Source organism: Xiphophorus couchianus, chromosome 7, assembly GCF_001444195.1.
Source record: "Xiphophorus couchianus chromosome 7, X_couchianus-1.0, whole genome shotgun sequence".
Lineage (NCBI taxonomy): Eukaryota > Metazoa > Chordata > Actinopteri > Cyprinodontiformes > Poeciliidae > Xiphophorus > Xiphophorus couchianus.
Window position 1 is genome coordinate 15,585,937 of NC_040234.1, and position 21,854 is coordinate 15,607,790.

General features: G+C 38.9%; 1 protein-coding gene across 2 annotated transcripts; it reads left to right on the forward strand.

Moving 5' to 3' along the window:
* The first annotated feature begins 558 nt into the window (after positions 1–558).
* LOC114148486 (glutamate decarboxylase 1) lies at positions 559–18,617 on the forward strand. Of its 2 annotated transcripts, none has more exons than XM_028023807.1 (17): positions 559–1,100; positions 1,803–1,979; positions 3,284–3,346; positions 6,371–6,526; positions 7,899–8,141; positions 8,214–8,304; positions 11,914–12,026; positions 12,721–12,836; positions 12,941–13,020; positions 13,094–13,148; positions 13,487–13,603; positions 13,723–13,787; positions 14,810–14,888; positions 14,999–15,148; positions 15,237–15,344; positions 15,515–15,604; positions 16,090–18,617. In XM_028023807.1, the coding sequence occupies exons 2-17, from the start codon at positions 1,892–1,894 to the stop codon at positions 16,261–16,263; spliced, it is 1,788 nt and encodes a 595-aa protein (XP_027879608.1). In that variant the 5' UTR covers positions 559–1,100; positions 1,803–1,891; the 3' UTR covers positions 16,264–18,617. The 2 variants fall into 2 exon arrangements, with proteins under 2 accessions (XP_027879608.1, XP_027879609.1); XM_028023808.1 differs by having other exon boundaries at positions 1,878–1,979.
* The last annotated feature ends 3,237 nt before the right edge of the window (positions 18,618–21,854 follow it).

The window sequence follows — 21,854 nt, forward strand, 5'->3', positions numbered from 1 at the left end:
ACCTTTTTAAATCGCCTTCCGCTCCATCCATCACCAACAGAGCCAACACATCTTCGCTAAACTGCGGCTGCGTGATCTTTGCGTGCGGTCGGTTGTGTCCACTCGTGTCTCTGTCGTCACGCATGCCTGGCGCGACGTTCCAGATTAATGCCTCTGTGTATAATTAGATCCGTGAAATGTTTTTTGTTTTTTTTTCGTTTTTTTTTTAATGGAGTGGCCCACTTGTGCTCCTGTAGGAATCATCTCTGGGTTCTCGATGCCACCTTGTGGACAGATTGTGTCCTGCACTTTGTATGTGTCGCAGGTTACATCAACACCTGCCGGTCTGCACATAAAGAAGGGCAATAAAATGTGACGGGGGGGAAATAATAAGATGTGTGACTGTGTATAAAATGGTTCTAGCGTTGCTAAACCATTTTAGCAACACTAAAAAAAAAACCCTCATAATTTAAAGGAAGCACTCTTATCTTTAAATTAAATGGGCCTAATTAAAGCCGTATTTGGGTGCTTTCTCTCATGTCGCCCCCCGCCCACTCCCCCTTAGAACAAAACCAAATCTCCTCCCTCCTTCTTTCTCCCATCCAGATCCCACCTCACGTAGTGTGTTGTTCATAACACCAAGCATCATGTCCATGACCAGGATCACAACCAGACCCGGATAGAAAACAATAACTACTTCGGGGAAAGTCGCACTTTGGGGGCCGAAAGCGGCGCCATTTGGAGCCAAACGCTCAGACAGTCTGCAGACAGCTGCTGCTGCTGCTGCTGCTGCACCGGGGGAGCTGGAGGTGCTGCTGGAGCTCCACGCTGTGACTCACCGGTGCACAGAGGTTCACACACACAAGCAGACGCTTTTTTCCTTCTTTAAAATAAGAGCAAATCAAAGCTGCATCTTCACCGGTAAGCGGGGTCACCTTGACTGGGATCTATGGGAAGACTGGTGCACAGGTTTTCTCCTCTTCCTCGTGTCGGTGGAGAGGGAGCTCCCATTCAGGATTAATTCTGGTAATAAGTACACACTTTCCAAAAAACATTTTATTTTTTTATTTTTTTTGGGTGGAGGTGGACTGACTCTGTTCACCTGGACGCTCTTCAGCTCGGTAAGTGGATGTGCGCATTTGTCCGTCTAGACATTGTAAACTGAAGAAGCTCATTTATACCTGAGCTGCTCTAACAGGTGTTTTTTAATAGCTGATAACCGCTACTTTTTCAGCTTGTGTGTAATTTGGACGTCTTTCTTTTTTTTATTCTAAACACGTTACTTCTCTGTGAAAGAATAAAAACCCCTCTGGGTTATTTTCTGGTACATGAAATAACCTTGACCCCGACATTTGTCATTCAGGAGCTAAAACAGATCGTTGATGAAGTTGCTGATCGCACTATTAATTTATGAAGAGAATAAAATCAAAATAAAGTTTTTATAAGCTTTTTTTTATTTATTTCTTCCATTCTTTTTTTTTTTTTTTTTTTTTGGCTTTGTATTATTTTAGTATATTAAACATTTGCTGGTTATGATAATCGTGAATCTCTAACTGAGCATTGAGCCAAAAATGATTATAATTAGCTATCATGAAATTGTAAAATTAAGGCTTCTGATGTGCAGATATTTTATTACATCTTGCAGATTTCAACCTAAACTTGTACGACAGAGTCCTTATCTAGATTGATTATCTCTTTTTAGTTTTTGTTGTTGGGGGGGTTAAAGGTTAATTTGACATTTTCACCTACACTTCACCTTCTCCTCTCTGATCGCCTAAAGAGAATTTTCTTTATTTTTATTTTTTTTATTTATTTTTTTTTAGGGGGCGGGAGGAGGAGAAGAAACGAAAGAAATAAAGAAAAAAAAAAGTGACCAGGCTTTCTTGACTCTGGCTCAGGGTCTCTGGGAGTGATGGCGGCGTCTGAACCCTCCTCCTCCTCCTCTTCCTCCGGCGCCGGAGCGGATCCCAACTCGACAAATTTACGGCCGCCGGGCTCAAGTAGGTCCATCACCGATAAAATACCATTTTCACTTGTGCTATTTACTTTGCTGCCATCGCCATTAATCATCTACATCGATGTGGGTGGTGGGGGGCGGGGGAGTGACAACATGCGGACCCCCCCTCTCTTCCTGCTGACAGACAGCAAAACATGCCCTACAGTGATTACATGTTTTTAAAATGATATATATAATATATAATAATATAATATATATATATACTTGCATTGAGTGCCCGCATGGAACAATCGAGAATTGGCCCTGAAGTGCTCGCTAATTCAGTCACATTAATTGGACTCTAATGGCTCTCATGATCATTGTGATCTTCATTCTAGCAGGAACAGCGAGCGACCACTCAGCCGCGCCGGCCCGGCTTTTCCCTGTCTGTTGCTTGGAGTCTTTCCAAAATAACAATTAAATATTGAATAAAGCGAGCAATAAACTTATTTCTTGAATTATTTGATAGACATGAAAAAAAGAATTTGATCTGTTGTATGAATTCAAAAAAGATTGATTTTCTTCTTTATTTTATTATTATTATTATTTATTTATTTATTTATTTATTTATTTTGCTGTCAGCTGATATGTCTGATTAAAAGCGATAATTAAGCCTTATTAGGCCCGTGATTTTTCTGTTTTCTTTCCAAACTTCTGCAGCCTAAATGGTTTTTATGCTCTGAATCCTGCGTCCATTTGCACATCTGCTCATTTAGGTTGCCTTCTTCCTGATATGCCTTCAGCTTGCGAAAAATCTCTTCAAGTGCGCTGAGCAGTGGGGGCAATGATCTATCTAATGGTCCAAGGCAAGGGTTAAATTGGGATGCTGGAATTGGAATGATCATCACCTCCTCCCCCAATACCTCCCCTCTCTGAAATCCCCTTTCCTCTTCTCCCTGAAATCGCATGCTACTGAGAATTTCGCTTTTGCCTCCCCTCCAAGGTGCCCCATCCCCTCTGAGGCTGGAAGCCCTTGATAACGCAGTAATTCTCTATCTGTCACCAAGCAGCCGGCTGATGTCTGCAGAAGTACCGTTCGCCTTTTTTTAACCAGCATCTTTTCACTCTATTAGACCAGCAGGCTACAGCGAACTTAAACGTCTAATTAATGTGGAAGGCCCGTGGATGATGAAAGGGCGACGCACGGTTAACCATGCAGGCAAATCCAGATAAATACTATATATATATATATATGCATCACTGTCTCTCATGCATGTCTCCATAAACAAAGCAAAACCAAAAACACTCAATATAGAGAATGAAGATAATATTACAATAGTCTTTTTGTTTGTTTGTTTGTTTGTTTAGGTTATGATGCGTGGTGTGGAGTAGCTCATGGATGTACAAGAAAATTAGGCATGAAGATCTGTGGTAAGTTTATATATGTATATTTCAGGGACGTGCGGTGAGGTTCATAGCTGGTGAGGCACTGACTTAATCATCTTCAGATTTACAAATATAGACCCCCTGCATGTTATTGTTTATGTAAGGAAATTACGCGCATGTGGACAACGCTGGAGGGCAAAAAGACTATTTCCGTTCACTCAATCAAACTTGGACATGTAGATATTATTCATTTCGTGCTGTGCTCCGCAGCGAAGGGAAAAACCGTTAAAGTACAACTCAAAACCACGTCTTTGTCGCTCTCTGTATCAGCGCAGCTACGCGCAGACTCGTTGCCATAGCAACTGACAACAACGCCACAATAAAAAACACTCAAATATTTCCCACGCAAAAAGCAGAACATTCAGTCTGTTGCAGTAGTATTGTTTTAGTATTATTTTTGCGATTATTAATTAATTGCTGTGGTAAGAGGAGAAAACTATAAATATATCGCTGCACTTGACTTTACTGTATGGCTAGCTCCATGGCTAGCTCGCTTACAGTATCTTACTCTGCAGTTGTGGAGTCACAATGTCTGGGATCATGAGCGCCCCCTGCCATGAGGCAAGAGAACTGCCTGCCTCACCTCGTTTCTGATCGCTCTTCAGCACATGAAACACGTTACGCACACAGTTGGTGACAAAAAAAAACACTGTACATTATATACATAAGCTAAATTATGGAAAATCAGCTCATACAAAAATGTTTTTTAGCCATTTTATTGGCGACGTACAGACAGGAGGAACATTCTCTCATAGAATGGCAGCCAGTGCAGTTAGCTAGACGTTGCGCAATCCCAGGTGAGGCTCAACTCGCTGCTGCCTCACCAGCTTCGCTTCCGAGCATTTGAATGGGAAAATGCAGAAATTCAGCGATTTTGAAGAAAAAATTATCTGAATTCTTTTAAGTTAAATGAAAAATAGGTATAATACAAACCACCGGGTGAAAATAGCAATATAAATGATTTTATCATTATTATTTTTCCATGATTACAGGTGAGGCGGAGCCTCACCTGCCTCCCCTGACCGCACGTCACTGGTCTGAATATTACACTGTAAATTGTTTGTTGTTAAAATAACAGCAATAAAGTGTGAATTTCACTGCAGCTCTTGTATTTTAAGTTTTGCAGGGAGCCACCAGTGCTGCTATCAAACGACAGCAAAAATCCAATAACAATAAATTACACTCTTACTGCTATCTAAAATACAACATAATTTGATGTTGAAGTTTATGGTAAGTCATGTTATGGCTGTACGTATGTATTAATTACAGGAAAATCATTGGCTCTGGTAAAAATTAAAAATTGACAATCAATCAAAATTTTCCACTTAAGCCTGTTTTACATCAGTGAGTAATGCTGCCCATTTTCTATTTTGGTCATTATTTTTAAATTACAGTAACCATTGTAAATCTACACCAGCAAGATAAAAAAAAATTGTGCTGCTGGATATACAATCATTTTACTCTTAAAAACCACTTTCCCTGCAGGAACACACATGTTTATTATTTTAACCCTAATTGTAAATACAACAATTTGCTGTTAAAATGACAAAAACAAAAAAAAAGGTTTACAGTTCAAGGAGAGATTGCAGTGCAGATGCAATTAATCACACTGTTACCTCTGCATTTTACTGTAGAGTCAATGTTAAACCATTTCAGCACAAAGCCTCAGTTCTGTGCAACATATTTATAGAAATAAACTACTAAAAGTGATTGCTGCAAATATGTTGTGCAGCTCAGTGCATTAATTACAGAAAAAAAACTATATATATTAGCTCATGTAAAAAAAAAAAACTCCAATCAAATCAAATAAAAACAATGATTGAAAAAACTAAAGTAATTCAAGAAGCGTGTTTTGTCCTCCGATATTACTGAAATTTAACTTACAGTAAACAATACATTGCAAATCTACATCAGTATGATGTTTGCAGAATATACAGCCCAAACCTGCTGAGAATAGTTTTACTGTGAAAATCTCTCCAACTTCACAGCTTCGTATTGGTTCCATAGTAAAAGTTGCTGTGAATGCACTAATTTACAGTTAAATCAACAAAACATGTTTTATAGTGTAAGTAGACGACAAAGCTGTGTTTGACAGCATCCTTCATGACATCAGTCCACTGTTGTCCGCAGGACTAAAATTTCTATTTAAAAATGTAAAGAATGCAAAAAAAAAAATCATTTATTTATTTATTTATTCTTTCTCTCTCTTAAATTGCAACCACATTTTAAATTCAACCGGCAGTGGAAAAGCGTCATCAGAGGTTATCATGTCCCCCTCCCCCTGTGCGGGAACAAATGAAAGAGGGAAATTATCTGGGATGGATTTTCCCATTTCTACTTTGAGAGTCTATTTTCAGTCTGACTCCGGCCAACCAAGGACGGGCTGACATCCACCATAATGTTGAATATCACGCATCAGTGCGCAGCGCAGCTTTCTGCTGCTTTTCATTACGAGAATTTAATTATTGTTGGTGGTTTAACCGCAGCAAAACGAAAGAAGCAAAAAAGTAAACAATAATATCTTAGGTAAACGTGATGCCGGCCTTTGAAATTTCTGTTGTTGTCCCGATAAGGCTCCTTAATCAGCGCGGCCTGCTGGAAGGCGCTGCTGTCGTTTTTTCTCACATCGGCTCTTGAGCTCCTTTCTGCCCACCGCTGTGAACAATCTCACGCTTTTATGGGGATTTACAGCCTGTACATGACAGCGATTTGTTTTTGCTTGGCTGGAGTTTGGTGCTGATGTCATCGCCTGCTTCACCTTCCAGATCCCCCCCACCTCCAGCCTATAAATAGGGAACGGATGGCTCCCTTCACTCATAAAAAACAGACCGGGACGATACGGTGCATCCCCCGGGGGAACAGGGGAGATTAGATAATTAAAAAAGAAAACACTTACCACTGAGCTTTTTTTTTCCTTCTTCTTTTTTTTCTTCTTTTTTTTTTTTTTTACAAACATGTTTGGGCAGTGTGGTCATCCTCTGGACGCGTCTCCTTCTTGTAATCGTTTAGGATTTCTGCAGAAGAACAACAGTCTGGAGGAGAGGAGCAGGATTGTGAGCTCCCTGAAGGAGCGCACGGCCCAGAACCTGATGGCCTGCGATAACGCCGGTGGAGACGCGCGTTTCAGGCGGACAGAGACAGACTTCTCCAACCTGTACGCCAGAGGTAGGCTTCGGGAAACGATGGGCTTTTGAAATAAATTCAACTTTTAGACTTGTTGCAGTTGGTGGAGAAGCGGATTTGTGATGAAATACCAAAAATAAAAATAACGCTCACTTAATGAAACTGGTGTTAAAGGCAATTCCTCATTAAATTTTGCAACTGAAGTTGAGTTGATTCATAGCAAAGTAAAAATTAAATACAGAGCAAATTTGAGCGTCCAGAGTGACGATAGAGATTTGATTGAGATCAATTATCGTTAATAATGTTCTCAATTCATAGCTGCAGACCTTTGCTGAGGTGTTGAAAATCCTTGGATTGTAACATTGCAATAACAAAAAACTAAAAAGTGTGGCACGCATTTGAATTTGAATTTTTTAAAATAATTCTGATACTAATGAATAAATCCAGTTCAGCCTTCAGACTTCACATAATAAGTCAAAAATGTTCTGGAACAATCGACAGGAAAATATTTAATCATGGACAAGACAAATCCAACTTTTCTATAAAAGTGGCAAGAAACAACATTTGTTGACAGAAAGCTATAAATCTTGTTTGCAAGACATGAATAGGACACAACAAACATGTGGAACATTGCAATGTCTGATCATACAAAAATTAAACTTTTTGTTGCATAACTGAAATATAGTTATAGCACAAATTAAGAGTGAATGTCACCCCGAGAGCACTATCCACATGGTGGTGGTGGTGGCAGGTTGAAAACAGGAAGAAAACAGGTTGAACAGCAAAAGACTGGAGTGAATGTTCTTAAAGGAGCCATGCATGGTTTACTAGCTGTTCAACTATCCATCCATCCATTTTCTAACACCCTTGTTCGTAATGGGGTCAGGAGGGGTCCTGGTGCTATCTCCAGCTAACGTTCCGGGCAAGGGGCAGGGTTCACACTGGACAGGTCGCCAGTCCAGGGCAACACAGAGACAGACAGGACAAACAACCATGCACACACACACTCACACCTAGGGAGAATTTAGAAAGACTAATTAACCTGACAGTCATGTTTTTGGACTGTGGGATGAAGCCGGAGTGCCTGGAGAGAACCCACGCATGCACAGGGAGAACATGCAAACTCCATGCAGAAAGACCCCGGCCGGGAATCGAACCCAGGACCTTCTTGCTGCAAGGCAACAGTGCTACCAACTGCGCAACTGTAAAGCCCTGCTTTTCAACTAAGAGACACAAATTCAACAGAAATTTGGGAATGCAACTGGCTGAAGATCCTTAGCTAGATAACCTTTTACCGGATGGTGTAAAGTATATGACAGAATCTGAATTTGTCTGTGTATTGAACTGATTAGGTATTTCCATATAGATGATGATAATTTTTGTGGACTGAATTGAAACCTTTCCCATTTTGCAGATCTGTTACCATCAAAGAACGGAGAAGAGACGACCTTGCAGTTCCTGTTGGAGGTTGTGGAAATCCTCACCAGCTACGTCAGGAAGACCTTTGACAGATCCACCAAGGTCCTTGACTTCCACCATCCCCACCAGCTGCTGGAGGGAATGGAGGGCTTCAACCTGGAGCTCTCCGACCAGCCCGAGTCTCTGGAGCAGATCCTGGTGGACTGCAGGGACACCCTGAAATATGGAGTGAGAACAGGTAGGAGGCCAGAGAACTGCAGCCGGGTTGGTAGCTTGCATTAATTCACAGGTGCCTCTTTATCACCCACAGGCCACCCCAGGTTCTTTAACCAGCTGTCCACTGGATTAGACATTGTGGGCTTGGCAGGAGAGTGGCTCACCTCCACAGCCAACACTAATATGTGAGTACAGTTGGGATAAATCACACTGTATTTGTTCCCATTTGCTTTCCAATGGTCCATGAAGAGTGGACATTATCAGCTGGAGGAATAGTTGAAGTGACGGACAGTAATTACTGTCTCTGGCTGAAGAAAACCCCAGAACTCCCTAATGGGCTGTCAGTCAAGCACGGAGATAAAAGAACACAAACGAGGACATTAGTGCAGCTACGCCCCTGCACTGTTGTCGATACTGGCCTGTGCTTATAGGAGGTGGGTGCATAATTCAACCCTGCAGGCAAACTAAATTGCATATTGATTAGCGTTCACAGTTTACATGGTGTCTTTGTTTCAGGTTATGCCAGTTCCTGTGACATAACAAAATGGAAAGAAACAACCTCAGCTCACTCTGAGCCGTGTGTACACAGTGTGAGCAGCATCCCCGGGTCTCTGTGGGAGGTTTTGTCCTGCAATAAATCATTTTCATGCTAACTACGCCCCTTCCTTCGTTTTGTGCGACTGTCAATCACAGAATCCTTCATTTAGCTACACCGGTGGTCATCATGGTGGATGCATTTTGCAGCAGTGTACCTCATAAACAGATACAGCCCAATGTATGACTGTGGAGATAACGCCAGCTCAGGGTTCCCAGAGTTCCTACAGCCTAAGATCAATACCATAAACCAGAGATTTATGCCTCTATTGTTCACCCTTTACAACTTTAGCACCCCGATCGCTAAATCAAACTATCAACTACAGTGTAGAACTGAAACAAAGGACTTGCGGAGAAAGTCAGAATTAAAAGCTTTATACTTTGCCCATAAAATAATTTTTTAAAAAAGAAACAAAATACTAAAGCAGTTCTGCAGAAATTATTCTCATTCATTGGATCTTTTATTCATTAGGTGACTTTAGACAAAAAGCAGACTGTATCCACACAAAACACATGGTTGACACAAAAAGAGATACTTAAGATATAACAATCTATTTTTGTCTTAATAATAAAAGATCTTTAGTTAATCAGCTCCTTACCCTTGGTTAAAGATTAGTTATAAGCCATAAATAATGATAGATTAATGGTTGTGAGATAGACAAGATGGATTTTCTTTTGTAGTAATTAACATTCTGTAAAACAAGACACCAAATCTTTATCAGTTTATTATAGTAAAGACATAAATTACACTTTTTTTTCCACTTAAAAAAGGTGAATTGTAGGAAAGTTGTGCATGTAAGAGTACTAAGAATGATTTTCAGAACTTCCCACAACACTGTATTTTGCATTGTGAGTGGTGTGTCCGCAGTAATGTGCTGCATCTTTCATCAACACATCCTGTTTTGCTTGTGAGTCAGACAGTGCAGTGTAATTCTCACCAGAACTTCTTGTTATGTTTGCCTTATGTGAAAAGTCTTACATCTTTCAACAAAGTCTATACTTTTGGAAATCTTCCATGAAGACCAAAGTTGTGATTTTTGTCAACAGAACTCGACAAAACTAGTGTGTTTTTACTGGCATTATGTAAAACATAGATGAACTAATTACATGATTTCCAAACATAGTTGGTTGCACTGGATTTTATTTAGGAGTATCAGAGTAAAGTGGGCTAAATACAAATGCCAATCACACATTACAGATTTGTATCAGCAAGAAATCTTGAAAACCCCAAAACATTTTTATTCCTTTATACAACCATGAACTTCTCTATTAGATGAAATTTCTATGAGAGATATTGATGCATTGGTTTGCAATGTGACAAGATGCAGAAAAGATATTTAATTTTTTAAGGCACTGCATTTCAGTAACCTTTGCGTAATACAATTTATCTGCTTAAAATAAACACCTACATCCAGTTTTACAGATGCTAAAATGTAGCGAAAAAGTCAAATGACTGGCATTAAATCAGACCGTGGAGTTCTTCTTTAGTCTCAAGCTGTAAAGCTTAAAGTTACAACTCTAAAAAATCATTCTGTGTTCTTGTTAAACACAACAATAAGTCCTTGCATTGGTCCCTTCCATAAAAGTCCAGTAAAATACATTGAAGTTTGTAGTTTTAATGCGACAAAATGAGAATATTTTCAAACATTATGATGATATTGCAGGATACTCTCTGCCTTTATTCTTGATAAGCTGAGATAAATATTATACATCTCTATCAAACCTTAAAAATTGTCCCATCTTTTCTCAGTGGCAACATCCCTTCTAACCTGCATGAGGTTTCTTACGCTCCAATTTACCTTTATTAATTACTCCATCACTTCTAATTATCCCAGATAAATATCGACTGACACTAATAGACTGACAATCACATTCTGCTCTTTCATAATCAGAGTAACTGTGGCCTGTCTGCAGGAATGAGTGCAGCAAAATTAACGCATGACATCTGTGACTTGTTTGCTTTTGGTCTGCACATTTGCCTCTGCTGAAGATGCCGAGCCATATTGCAGACGTAATGGAATCTTCCTCAGATTCATTTTACTTGCTTTGCATGAACGGACGGTACACTTATGTAATTAGAGTGTCACTGGTCTGGAAAAGATGGATTAGTCTGCCAGTACTGTAATTCCAAATTGACTGTGTCGCAGAGAGGCTTCACAATGCGTGGCTCGTTTGAACAAGCCCCATGTGCTCTGAGGAGATAAAAGAAATTCATTGAAGTCTTTGGAGAACAAAGCACCACGTTATTGTTATCAGTTCTGCACAATTTTAACCAAATGGTGCATTTTAAAGAGAGAACGCAGCAATAAAATGGCTTCTATTCATCAGATTGTAAGTGTCTAAGAATACTCAGAATATAGATACAATTAATTATTGTCATTTGCATACAACAACCTAATATTTTTTTGGTTTATTCAACTGTGTTTGGGGGAGAAATAAGAGGTAAAAATTTAAAATGCAGTAAAAACAGAAAGTGAAATTAGTTTAATAGCTGTTCTACAGTCTGTCTGGAGACAGAAACCTTGGGTTAACATTGAAGTAAAAGTCTCATGATTCTGTTTGTCATGGTGCTGTGCTGTTTCTCTGATGACAGTTGTTTTTATCTTAATTGCAAAACACACACACACACATATATATATATATATATATATATATATATATGTGTATATATGTATATATACAGTATAATACAGTTTTGACCTAATTACTCCTCTGAATATGTTATTTTTTCAGCAAATTACCTTTTCTTAATCGATTAATCGATTACTAAAATATTTGACAATTATTTCAATAATCAGTTCATCACAATTAATCAGATTGATAATTTCAGCCCTAAAATGTTCCTGTAGAAGGTGTTCAGAGTCTCTGATGGTTTTCAGAGCAGCAGATCTGAAACAGGTCCTGATAAATGATAGCGACAACTTAAACTTCTCAGGTCCCCTCGCTATCTTCTGCAGGGCTTTCTCATTTGCAGTTTTACAGCTAGAGCGCCATTTCAGTTCCAATTTCCTCAGAAAGTGGTCTCAGCCAAGAGCATTTCAGGAAAGTTTTGTTCAGGAACTCAGCGCTGATCCTGTGACCTCTGGAAGTCAGTGTCCATTTGAAACCTAAAACAGAGCTGTGTGTTATGCAGGAAAAGTCTGTTTTTTTGTTTTGTTTTTTTTAATCACAAGTAAATGTGATAATTTTTTCTGCTTTAGGTTCACTTATGAGATTGCCCCTGTTTTTGTGCTAATGGAGCAGCTGACGCTCAAGAAGATGAGAGAGATAATTGGCTGGCCAAACGGAGAGGGAGACGGAATATTTTCTCCAGGTAAAAGGACAACCAAAGAGCTTAAAAAGAAGACAAGTGTTAGAAAAATTATCCTCCTGTTTATTTACTCATGAGTTTATTTTACAAGTTATGTTTTCATATTATTCTTTTTCATATTATTCTTTTTATATTATTACTCTCATATTATTCTTCTTTTTATATTTACTTAACTTCTCTTTCTTTTGTAGTATATTATTAACTTTGTTTAGGATGTTTGCTTGGAAGCTAAAAACGTTAAACATTCCTGTGTTATTAGTTCCATATGTAACTGATTAGTTGTGGTCAGTTGCATGCCCTTGTAAGGGCATGTCCATAGGCGGTACAAGAATGTGAAGACGGTTGGTCAATTCTCTGTGTGAAGAAGCCCAACCTCCTTTTTCTATACAATAAAGAGAAATGCAAAGAAAGATCTAGCAGAATTGATTTCAGACAGTGTTTGACAGCGATTCGTCGCGTCTGTTCTCAATTCTCCTGTCCGGCAGAAAAGAAAATAAAACTAATCTCTGTCTCTGGCTGATTCTTTGCAGGGTAGGACAAAAATAAACCTATCAACAAGTCTTGATAAAAACAAAGCAAAATTCAGTCCAATGTGCTGCTTGCTATTGCAACATTTGTCAATGTGCCCATGTATACGGCCATTTGGTTTTGGTTCATATTAAATAGCTGAAAATTTGCACTCTTTTGGACTTGATAGGCGGTGCTATCTCCAACATGTACAGCGTGATGATTGCCAGATACAAGTCCTTCCCTGAAGTCAAGACCAAAGGCATGGCAGCTGCACCCCGACTGGTGCTCTTCACTTCTGAGCATGTTAGTTCAGCACTTCTCCCTGATCATCTCAGCAATTTAAACATGCTAACTTAAGCTTACAATAAGCTGGATCCATTCATTTGATGGTGTTTTTGTTCCTGCAGAGCCACTATTCAATCAAGAAAGCAAGTGCAGCTCTGGGCTTTGGAACAGAGAACCTTATCCTACTAAAGACAGATGAGAGGTTTGTTTTGTGTTTGATATAGTTTGGAAACATATTATAATATATGGAATACTGATGCTGGTTTTATTTACAGAGGGAGAGTCATTCCTGCTGATCTGGAGGCAAAAGTAATCGAGGTCAAGCAAAAGGTAAAAATAGACCTCTGACAACACCTCACCAATCAGCTGTTTCCCCTCTGTCCAGTACTTCCTGTAATCAGAGACACTCACATGAGCTTCAGCTTTGTGTGCCGCAGCAGATATGCCACGTTAGTGCGACCACTGCTGCTGTCATTTCACATTATGACGCTGCAGCCTTAAAATTTCTCTCCAAGAAGTAATTTCTGTAGAAGAAATGAAAGTAGAGTACCAAAAGAGGGATGCTTTTGCAGAGAATTTTCTTCTCTGCCCATCTCTTTGATATTAATAATCACATGGAGCAAAAAAATCCTGGTAGACCAAGTCCTCTGTTTTCTTCTGCTTTTTAGGGGTACGTTCCAATGTTTGTGAACGCCACTGCTGGCACCACTGTCTACGGAGCCTTTGACCCCATCAATGAGATCGCAGACATCTGTGAGAAGTATAACATATGGCTTCATGTAGATGTAAGGGAATATGTAATTTCTACCTTTTAACTAACTAAAGAATACATGTTTGCCATCTGTTGTACAACTTGCATCAGTGTTTCCAGTGTTATTACACTACAGCATGTTGTGCTGTGCAGGGTGCATGGGGAGGAGGCTTGCTGATGTCCAGGAAACACAGGCACAAGCTGAATGGAGTAGAAAGGTAAAACATCCTGTTGAAGTAACGGCATGTTCAGTTCAAAAAAAGGATTGTGTTTGCAGTCCTAAAAAAAAAAAGATGAAGAAAACTGAACTGCTATAAAGCTGTTTTAATTTTTTTGTGTGCCATGCATGCTGGTGTTTCTAAAACACTTTATATAAGTCTAAACATACAGAAATAAAGCACAATTTGTTCATTCTTTATAGTATGCCATTGTTTTGTATATTCCTTGAGCAATGCAATGGAAAAGGCAGTGGCACAGTATTTACATTGTGCCACTATGTAAAAATGTAAAAACACTTGTTATTGTCTCTTTTTCCATCCTTAGAAGTGACCTGACCATCATGGGCATAAACATTTGATGATTGCCATCTAGTGGTTAAACCACTATTGACTAAATAAATCAGAAAATAGGCAGAGTCCCCCTGCAAGCTCACAAGCTTTTATAATGCTGAGTTGAGCAAGAGAAGTGATATTACTAAGATTTGGGAAACATTTATTTAGATTTTATAGCCACTAGACCTTTGTCCATTCTTTATTGTATCCAAAGTGAGATTCACCTGCCTTTACTATTTTATTTTTTACATTACTATAGTATCAGATATGTTGAAAAGTGATGCTATTTTTTTATTTATTCTGCTGATAATTACTTGACCACTCAGGGGCTCTCGCATAGGACTGAAAAATCTGCCTAGTATACCCATGACATGTCACTAGTTCACTGCATCAATAAATATTAAAGAAGTACATAAAGCAATGTTTTTGGTTGTTTTTTAGTATGATGAATATGCTACTAAACTGAGAGAACCCCAAATATCTTATTATGCATAGATCAAAATCAAGATTCAATCTGGAAACACCCCTTATGATTCCCAACACTGCAGCTTCTTCCTTTGACAAGTATACCATTGGTCACTCTAGCTGAAATTACATCTGTATATGTTTTTAGCTTGCTGTTTGTCTTTGCAAACTTGACACACTCAATCCCTCACAGAGATGTGTTTACTGTTTCCATATCTGTGCAGGGCAAACTCAGTCACCTGGAACCCTCACAAGATGATGGGAGTGCCACTGCAGTGCTCTGCCATTCTGGTCAGAGAGAGGGTAAGTCTGTGTCATCCACTCTTCCATCGGTGAAGATACTATGATCAATGAAGTTGAACACAGCACTCTTTCCTCCTGTTTATCCCTCAACTTCATTGTTCCCACTGCAGGGACTTTTACAAGGCTGCAACTCTATGTGTGCGGGCTACCTGTTCCAGCCAGACAAGCAGTACGATGTCACATATGACACGGGGGACAAGGCCATTCAGTGCGGACGCCATGTTGATATTTTTAAGTTTTGGCTCATGTGGAAGGCAAAGGTGAGCAATTATTTGATTTAGCTCACTGCCAGACTCTAACATATGAAAGAACTGACGGTAATTTCATTTTCTTTTATCCACAAAAAAGGGAACAGTAGGATTTGAGCAGCACATAGACAAGTGCTTGGATCTGTCGGCTTACCTCTACGACAAAATAAAAAACAGAGAGGGATTTGAGATGGTGTTCAAGTCAGAGGTAAGATCTAAACGGTTTTCATGCGGCTCTTTCCACAAGAGCTTTATCAACCTGCAAAATAATGAGGCAATATTCATAATTTACCCTGGTTTCAGCACTGATTAGATCACTTTACTTTGCTGACACAGTAACAAGCTGCACCCGTTCCAAATGTTGTTTTCTCTTATCAGCCGCAACACACTAATGTCTGCTTCTGGTACATTCCTCCGAGCCTTCGTGGCATGCCTGATGGGAAAGAGAAGCGCGAGAGACTGCACAAGGTAATGACTCATTAATCTGCAAATTAAGTCTCTTTTCAAACTTCTCTCCTCGCATGTGGCTCATTCATAAAGACACACACGTGGCATAGGGGGGGAAAACAGGCATAATAGTTTACTGTGCCATGCAAAGAAATTCACAGTCTTGTACCTTTCACTTTTACTCACATTACAGTCACAGATTTTAGCATATGTTTTTTTTATTTCATGTGACAGGACATCACAAAGAGATGTGTTACTTTGAAGCAGAAAGAAAATAAAATATGATTTTCAACTGTTTCAGCACAATATGACCAGAAAAAAACTTGAAATGCATTTGTATTTAATCCCCCTGAGTCAATACTTTGCAGCACATTTCTGCTCTATGGCGCTTCAAAACAAAAATAACTTGTTTCAACAATATTTACTATAGGCAACTTGTTTTCATTTTTAAATTCCTCTAGAAGGCACTGCAGAGCAGATTTCAAACTGTAAAATATCTGCAACAGGTGGCTCCCAAGATCAAGGCCATGATGATGGAGTCGGGCACCACTATGGTGGGTTACCAACCACAGGGAGACAAAGTCAACTTCTTTCGTATGGTCATCTCGAACCCTGCAGCCACCAGGTCAGACATCGACTTCCTGGTTGAGGAGATTGAGCGACTGGGCCATGAACTGTGAGAGTCTACAGCAGATTGTATTCTCCGACATTAACGAGTGCTGTGCTTGGCTTTACCCTTTGTCTTTTCAACACAGTAACATTTTTTGCCTACCAGTATTTTCTGGCAATGCACAATTAACAGTAATGTACCCCGTGTGTTTCTGTCGGTTTTGTCTTTAGCTACGTTGATGTATGTATTGAAAACATTTGCACATCTAACAAAAAAAAAACACAGCGGCATTCTCGTCTATTATGCAAAGTGGGAATAAACCACAATAAGGTGAATAAATTGAAATGGGGTCATTTTCGTGTAGAAATAATCTGTTTACAAAGAAAATGAAATATTGTTAGAAAAAGAGCATTCAGTAACACACCTAGCACATTAAATGATTTTAAGACATGAAGTTAAGACAAGAATAAGAAGGAATAAAAATCTGGAGATTTAATCTTTTATTGTAATTTTTGGTAAGAAAATCATTGGCAAGAAATCTAAGACAAGATTTAAAATTCAGACAGAAAGAAATGAATCCATTAAAATGTGTGCAAGTACACAAAAGATGGTGTTTTAAAGCGTTTTAGAGCAGCATCAATGCTAAAAGTCTGGTTATAATCGTTTGAACAGCTAAAAACTCTGCACATCTAGCATTTTCTCTGGATTTCTGGCAAACAACGTTTTGATGGATTTATCCACTTAATTTTACATAAGCAAGAACCATCGTAAGTTTTCATAACTGAGGATTCTAATAAAAGTATTATTTGCAGTAGTATTGCTATAGAGGGGGACAGGCGTTAAAAACAGAATTTCTCTCTGTTCTTCTTGTTCATGTAAAAGTTAGTATTGGCCTGACAGCACAGCTCCCTATTGCAGGCAAATAGAAAAGCAACACTTAACCATTTTGTTTTGATAAAATGAGTGAGTACTCCTCAATGCTGGTGTTATTGAGGATACTGGTTCAATGCTGGAGGTTCATAGCAATCAGCGCTTATGCGTTTTCATCAGAAACCAGTACTGAGAGCTAAAAATATTACCCTGTTTTTTGCGATCTCAGACAAGCATTAGCTTCTATTGTAACTGTAGGGGGTGCTGTTTCATACAGAATAATCACATACAGTCCTGAAACATTGTTTCCCCCATAAGAAATTATTTTCCTTTTTCTTACTGTTCCATTTTTTCCTCACAGTTCATATATATTTTAAAGCATGTCCGATGAAATAATAAAATTACAAAAAACATGCACAGACGCCATGACAAAAGGACCTCTTTTAACACCTCATATACTTTATACTACCAGTTTTTCTAGAATGGAAATGCTGAGAAAAGTTCAATTCATTAGCATCCAGATGTGGATATGTGTAGCAAGTGAATTATACTGAGAAATTCTGTAAAGCCTATCAATTCAGAAAGTGCTTACATTAAAAAAAAGTTGCCTCCCCCTGTGCCTGTAAAGCAGCCACAAAGAATGTCCCTCAATGTGTTATCTGTGTTAAAAAGACAATATTCCAATATATTTTCAGACATAGTAAATACAATTATAAGAAATCTTCACAACATAGACAAAAGCATATATAACAGAAATGTAAAACATGTAATAATTGTTATCTGTGTTGTATTTATCGAGCCAGTTGGGACGTCACAACAGTTGCTGCAACCGACTGCAGTGACTTTTGTGTAGATTTTGTTTCATTGCCTCTGTGCCAAATATGTCCTAGAATCACAACCAACAAATTCTGTATGTAAATCAAATATTCAGTTTACTGTGTGACAGATTATTGGATTTATATAGAGAGACTTTTATTGTGTACAGTATATATTATCCTTTGTTTGGAAAAAACTCTGCTGTAAAACATGTGTTGGTGTGTTTGTGAACCAAAGAAGAATTAGGTTACAGTCATGAATATTCTCACGGAAATGGATTTAACTTTGACTTTAGTGCAAACGTGGAACCATGCAGTGTCGTTGGGATTTGTTGACTGAATGTCATCAAGGCTCTCTGGCAGTCCGGCTGCTGCTGACAAAAAGCACATTACAGAATCATGTTAATGGGGCAGCTTTAAATTTAGAGACATATGATTGTCTGTACTATATAATGTGAAGTGGAGTATAACTATAATATGCAAAATTATGATGGGTTAGTGCTTTCTGTAGGCATCATTTTATGTTTTAAAAAAACTCTGCGGTTGTTTATCATTAAGCATTTTTGCTTGAACCAAGTAATGTATTTGCTACTTACTAAGACTGAGTAAACACCTGTACATTCCTGATTTTTGTGGGGATGAAATGTCCCTTGTAGTACTTAATGTAGGCACTTTAACATGACTAAATAACTGCTGTATTCACAAAACTAATAAAGACATGAGCTGTAGATCATCTGCAGGCACAGGTATCTGTGGTTTCTTTGAAAGACTTAAGGATCCGATGGAAAAAAATAAATTAAAAATTAGCCATAAATGGACTCTGACAGTAAGAGCACAGCTGGGCAATGAAGTATGGAAGAATGGAATGAGGATGCAGAATTTCACAAAATGTAAGGTTTTTAAAAAGTGCCATGAGGAACTGTTGATTCTGCTTCATGCATATTTTGGTAGACGACATCACAGCAGGCTAAATAACGGTACAATTAGTACATATAATAGCAGATAAGAATTTTTGTTTTGATATTTTGAGATATTTTCAGATCCTTCTCAAACTGTGCTCTTTGTATTTTTCTATCAGGTTTGTTTCTGTGCATATTTTCCTCTTGTAAAATAAGGAAACACATTATTCCGCTTGCATCACCTTAGTGTCATGATTAGCCAGTGCAGCACAATGCATGCAGTCTGAACTCACCGTTTGAGCTTAACAAAGCTATGTGGTTTCTTCATGCGTCTTCGATGAGGTGCTAACTGGAATGATGGTGACGGTAACAATATATGGGGTGAATGCATGGACTTGGCTAATTATACAGAGAGATTTCTTTGAGGAAGACGCAGGGTGCAGCTGGGATGGACCACCAGCCTATTACAGGATGCTCACTTCTGAGGACCAGTTCATCAGATAAGGATTTGACCTGTGGATAGAAGCTGGAGTATCCTAATAGAGCTCATGCATGCAAGTGGAGAAAATGCAGAAAGATCCCAAAACGAACCCAGGACCTTCTAGCTGCGAGATGGAACAGCAAGCAGCTGCAGCTCTGTTCAGGTCACGTCTGCTGTCACTGTTTGCTGAAATGGCAGGTTTTACACCATATTATTCAAATATTATCATTGCAAAATAAAGGCTGTGCATGTTAACCTTAATATGTTGAAAATATTATTTCATCTACAGCATCAAATCTTTGGGTTGCATAAAAGTTCGAGTTCTTTATTTAAACATTTTTGGTCGGTTTTTTTCAGAACCTCCTCTCAGTCCTGTTAGCACCATTAGTCAGATTAATTGCCCCTAAGAGACTTTTTTAAGTGATTGATAATCTTCCATCCGAAATTTCATGAGCCCCCAAAGCCATTCTCCTCGTTTCTCCCTTTCCTCACATTTTTTGTCATAAAATGCATTCGACTGTGATCTCTTAACATTTACCCCCACCCTGCCCCCTCCTCCTCCTAACTCCCGTAGAGCCTATTTCAAGGATCTGCCTCGCTGTGTTTTATCTCGACACACTCACAAAAAGATCGACTGACTGTTTGAGCAGCTCTCCTCCCTTCCTCCACCGGGCCGACGCTATTTCTTTGTTTCATGCTTCAGTGCAGCAATCATTACAGACCCGATGTCAATGGAGGCTTTTGTGAAGCTGCAGAAAAGGGTGGAGGGAGCGACCACTGAATATCACCTCTGACTTCCTTCTACAGGAGGAGTAATTTCTGCTTTTGTTTGGTGCTTTTAGAATGATTGTATCCGTGGAGGTTAAATGTTCCTAAAGCATAATAATGCAGCTAATTTGGAGGCAGCTGCAGGAGAATATTATGATTGAATGCAAATGGAAAGAGGGTTTTATAGCTCCTGCAGTCAGTCACAGTCTGGTGGGTTTTGGAGTAAATCAATGTTCCATATCAGAGTCAATCAACTCGTAATATGTGCCTTAAATCTGTATAATGCTTAATCTTATTTTTGTTTTAAAACGGCAACATGGAGTTAAAATAAGAATCTGAAAAAACTTTGAAAAAGGTTTAAACTGTTACTGATGAATATGCAAATGTGGTCTAAGTAAAATTATTATTTAAACAATTTAAGAGACAAAAACATGACATTCTTCTGTCACTTTAAACCAAAGTGTTTGTTTTTTTTACTTCAATCATCTAAAAGGAAAAAATAGACGATGGATGTTTTCAAAATGGATTCTTCAAAACTTTAACCCATCAATCTGCTGCGGTGTGCAGATTATTTTTCACATGTCCTGTCTCTGCATTTCAGATGTACCATGTGATGAAACTGGTTGCCAACATCATTTTTGGTTTTTTTTTATTTGATGACTCCCCACTCACCCTCTTCTACTGCCGCCCTGTGCAGCTGCCCATATCAAGCCCTCCACTGACAGCAGGGCATCTAGTTGTTGCAGCTATTTCTGGATGGTGGCTTGGCTGACTCAGACTGTAAACTTTCTAAAGTGTCTCTGCTCTGGTCTGTTCTGGTCTGCACACAGATGATTCAGCCCTAATCAAAATAAGTCCAAGACGAGTCTTTAGAAGAGAAAAAATGTCATGTTTTCCTTTAAAAGATATTAGTTTGGCGGAAACTTTAAGGAAGGTTTCCATATTGAGTCACTGACCATCTTCTCCTCTGCATTCTTATCTTCCCTTCCCTGTCTCTCTCTCTCTCTCTCTCTCTCTCTCGCTATCTCATGAATCCATGGAGCTTGTCAGTCCTTCCCTGATGTGCTAAATATATCTCCCGCCTTTGGGAATCACTGCCACATTAGTTTCCTGATAGATACTGATGCTCCCATTGTGTGAGGGAAGTCTAATGAAAAGATGATATTGACTGCAGGCTGCCTGCCAGCCCTTCCCCCTCCTTCATCCTCACGTTGCTCACACACACAACTAAGCAGACTAAACGCTTCTCTTTGAATTAGCTTTAAGCCTACATTATCATTATTGTTAGTTTTGATAACAGCTTTGCTTGTGAGAGTGCTCTATGCACAAAGAAGAATCTCTCATTAGTTAATTCGTCTATAGGTACCAACATAATTTGAGCAGTTTTATGGTTAAACCAAACACTAACTGCACTTGACTAAACACTGATAACCGGATCAATTCTAACACCTTAAGGCCTCCATCTGCTGAGCTAATTGTAATTGGTTACACTTATCTAAATGGCCTTCTCTTGATGATGATGTGTCCATAGACTGATTAATATTGGTGGAGACTGAATGTTAAGATGTAGATTAATAACTTGTCCATTTCCTTGCAAATCTAATTTATCATTCCTTTGAAAAAAGGCTTCTAGTAAAACAACTGGGTGTTTGGGGGGAGAAAAGGGATATGAGCCCCTGGGCAGACATACTGTAGCTTACTGACTCCGAAAAAGCAAGATTATGTTGGCAGGGGATTGTTAAAGGCTTGACAAAGAAAACAAGCTGTTTTCTGCAGGATCAGTGAGTCATTTCCACTTCCTCTAAAAAAAAAAAACTAAAAAAAAAAC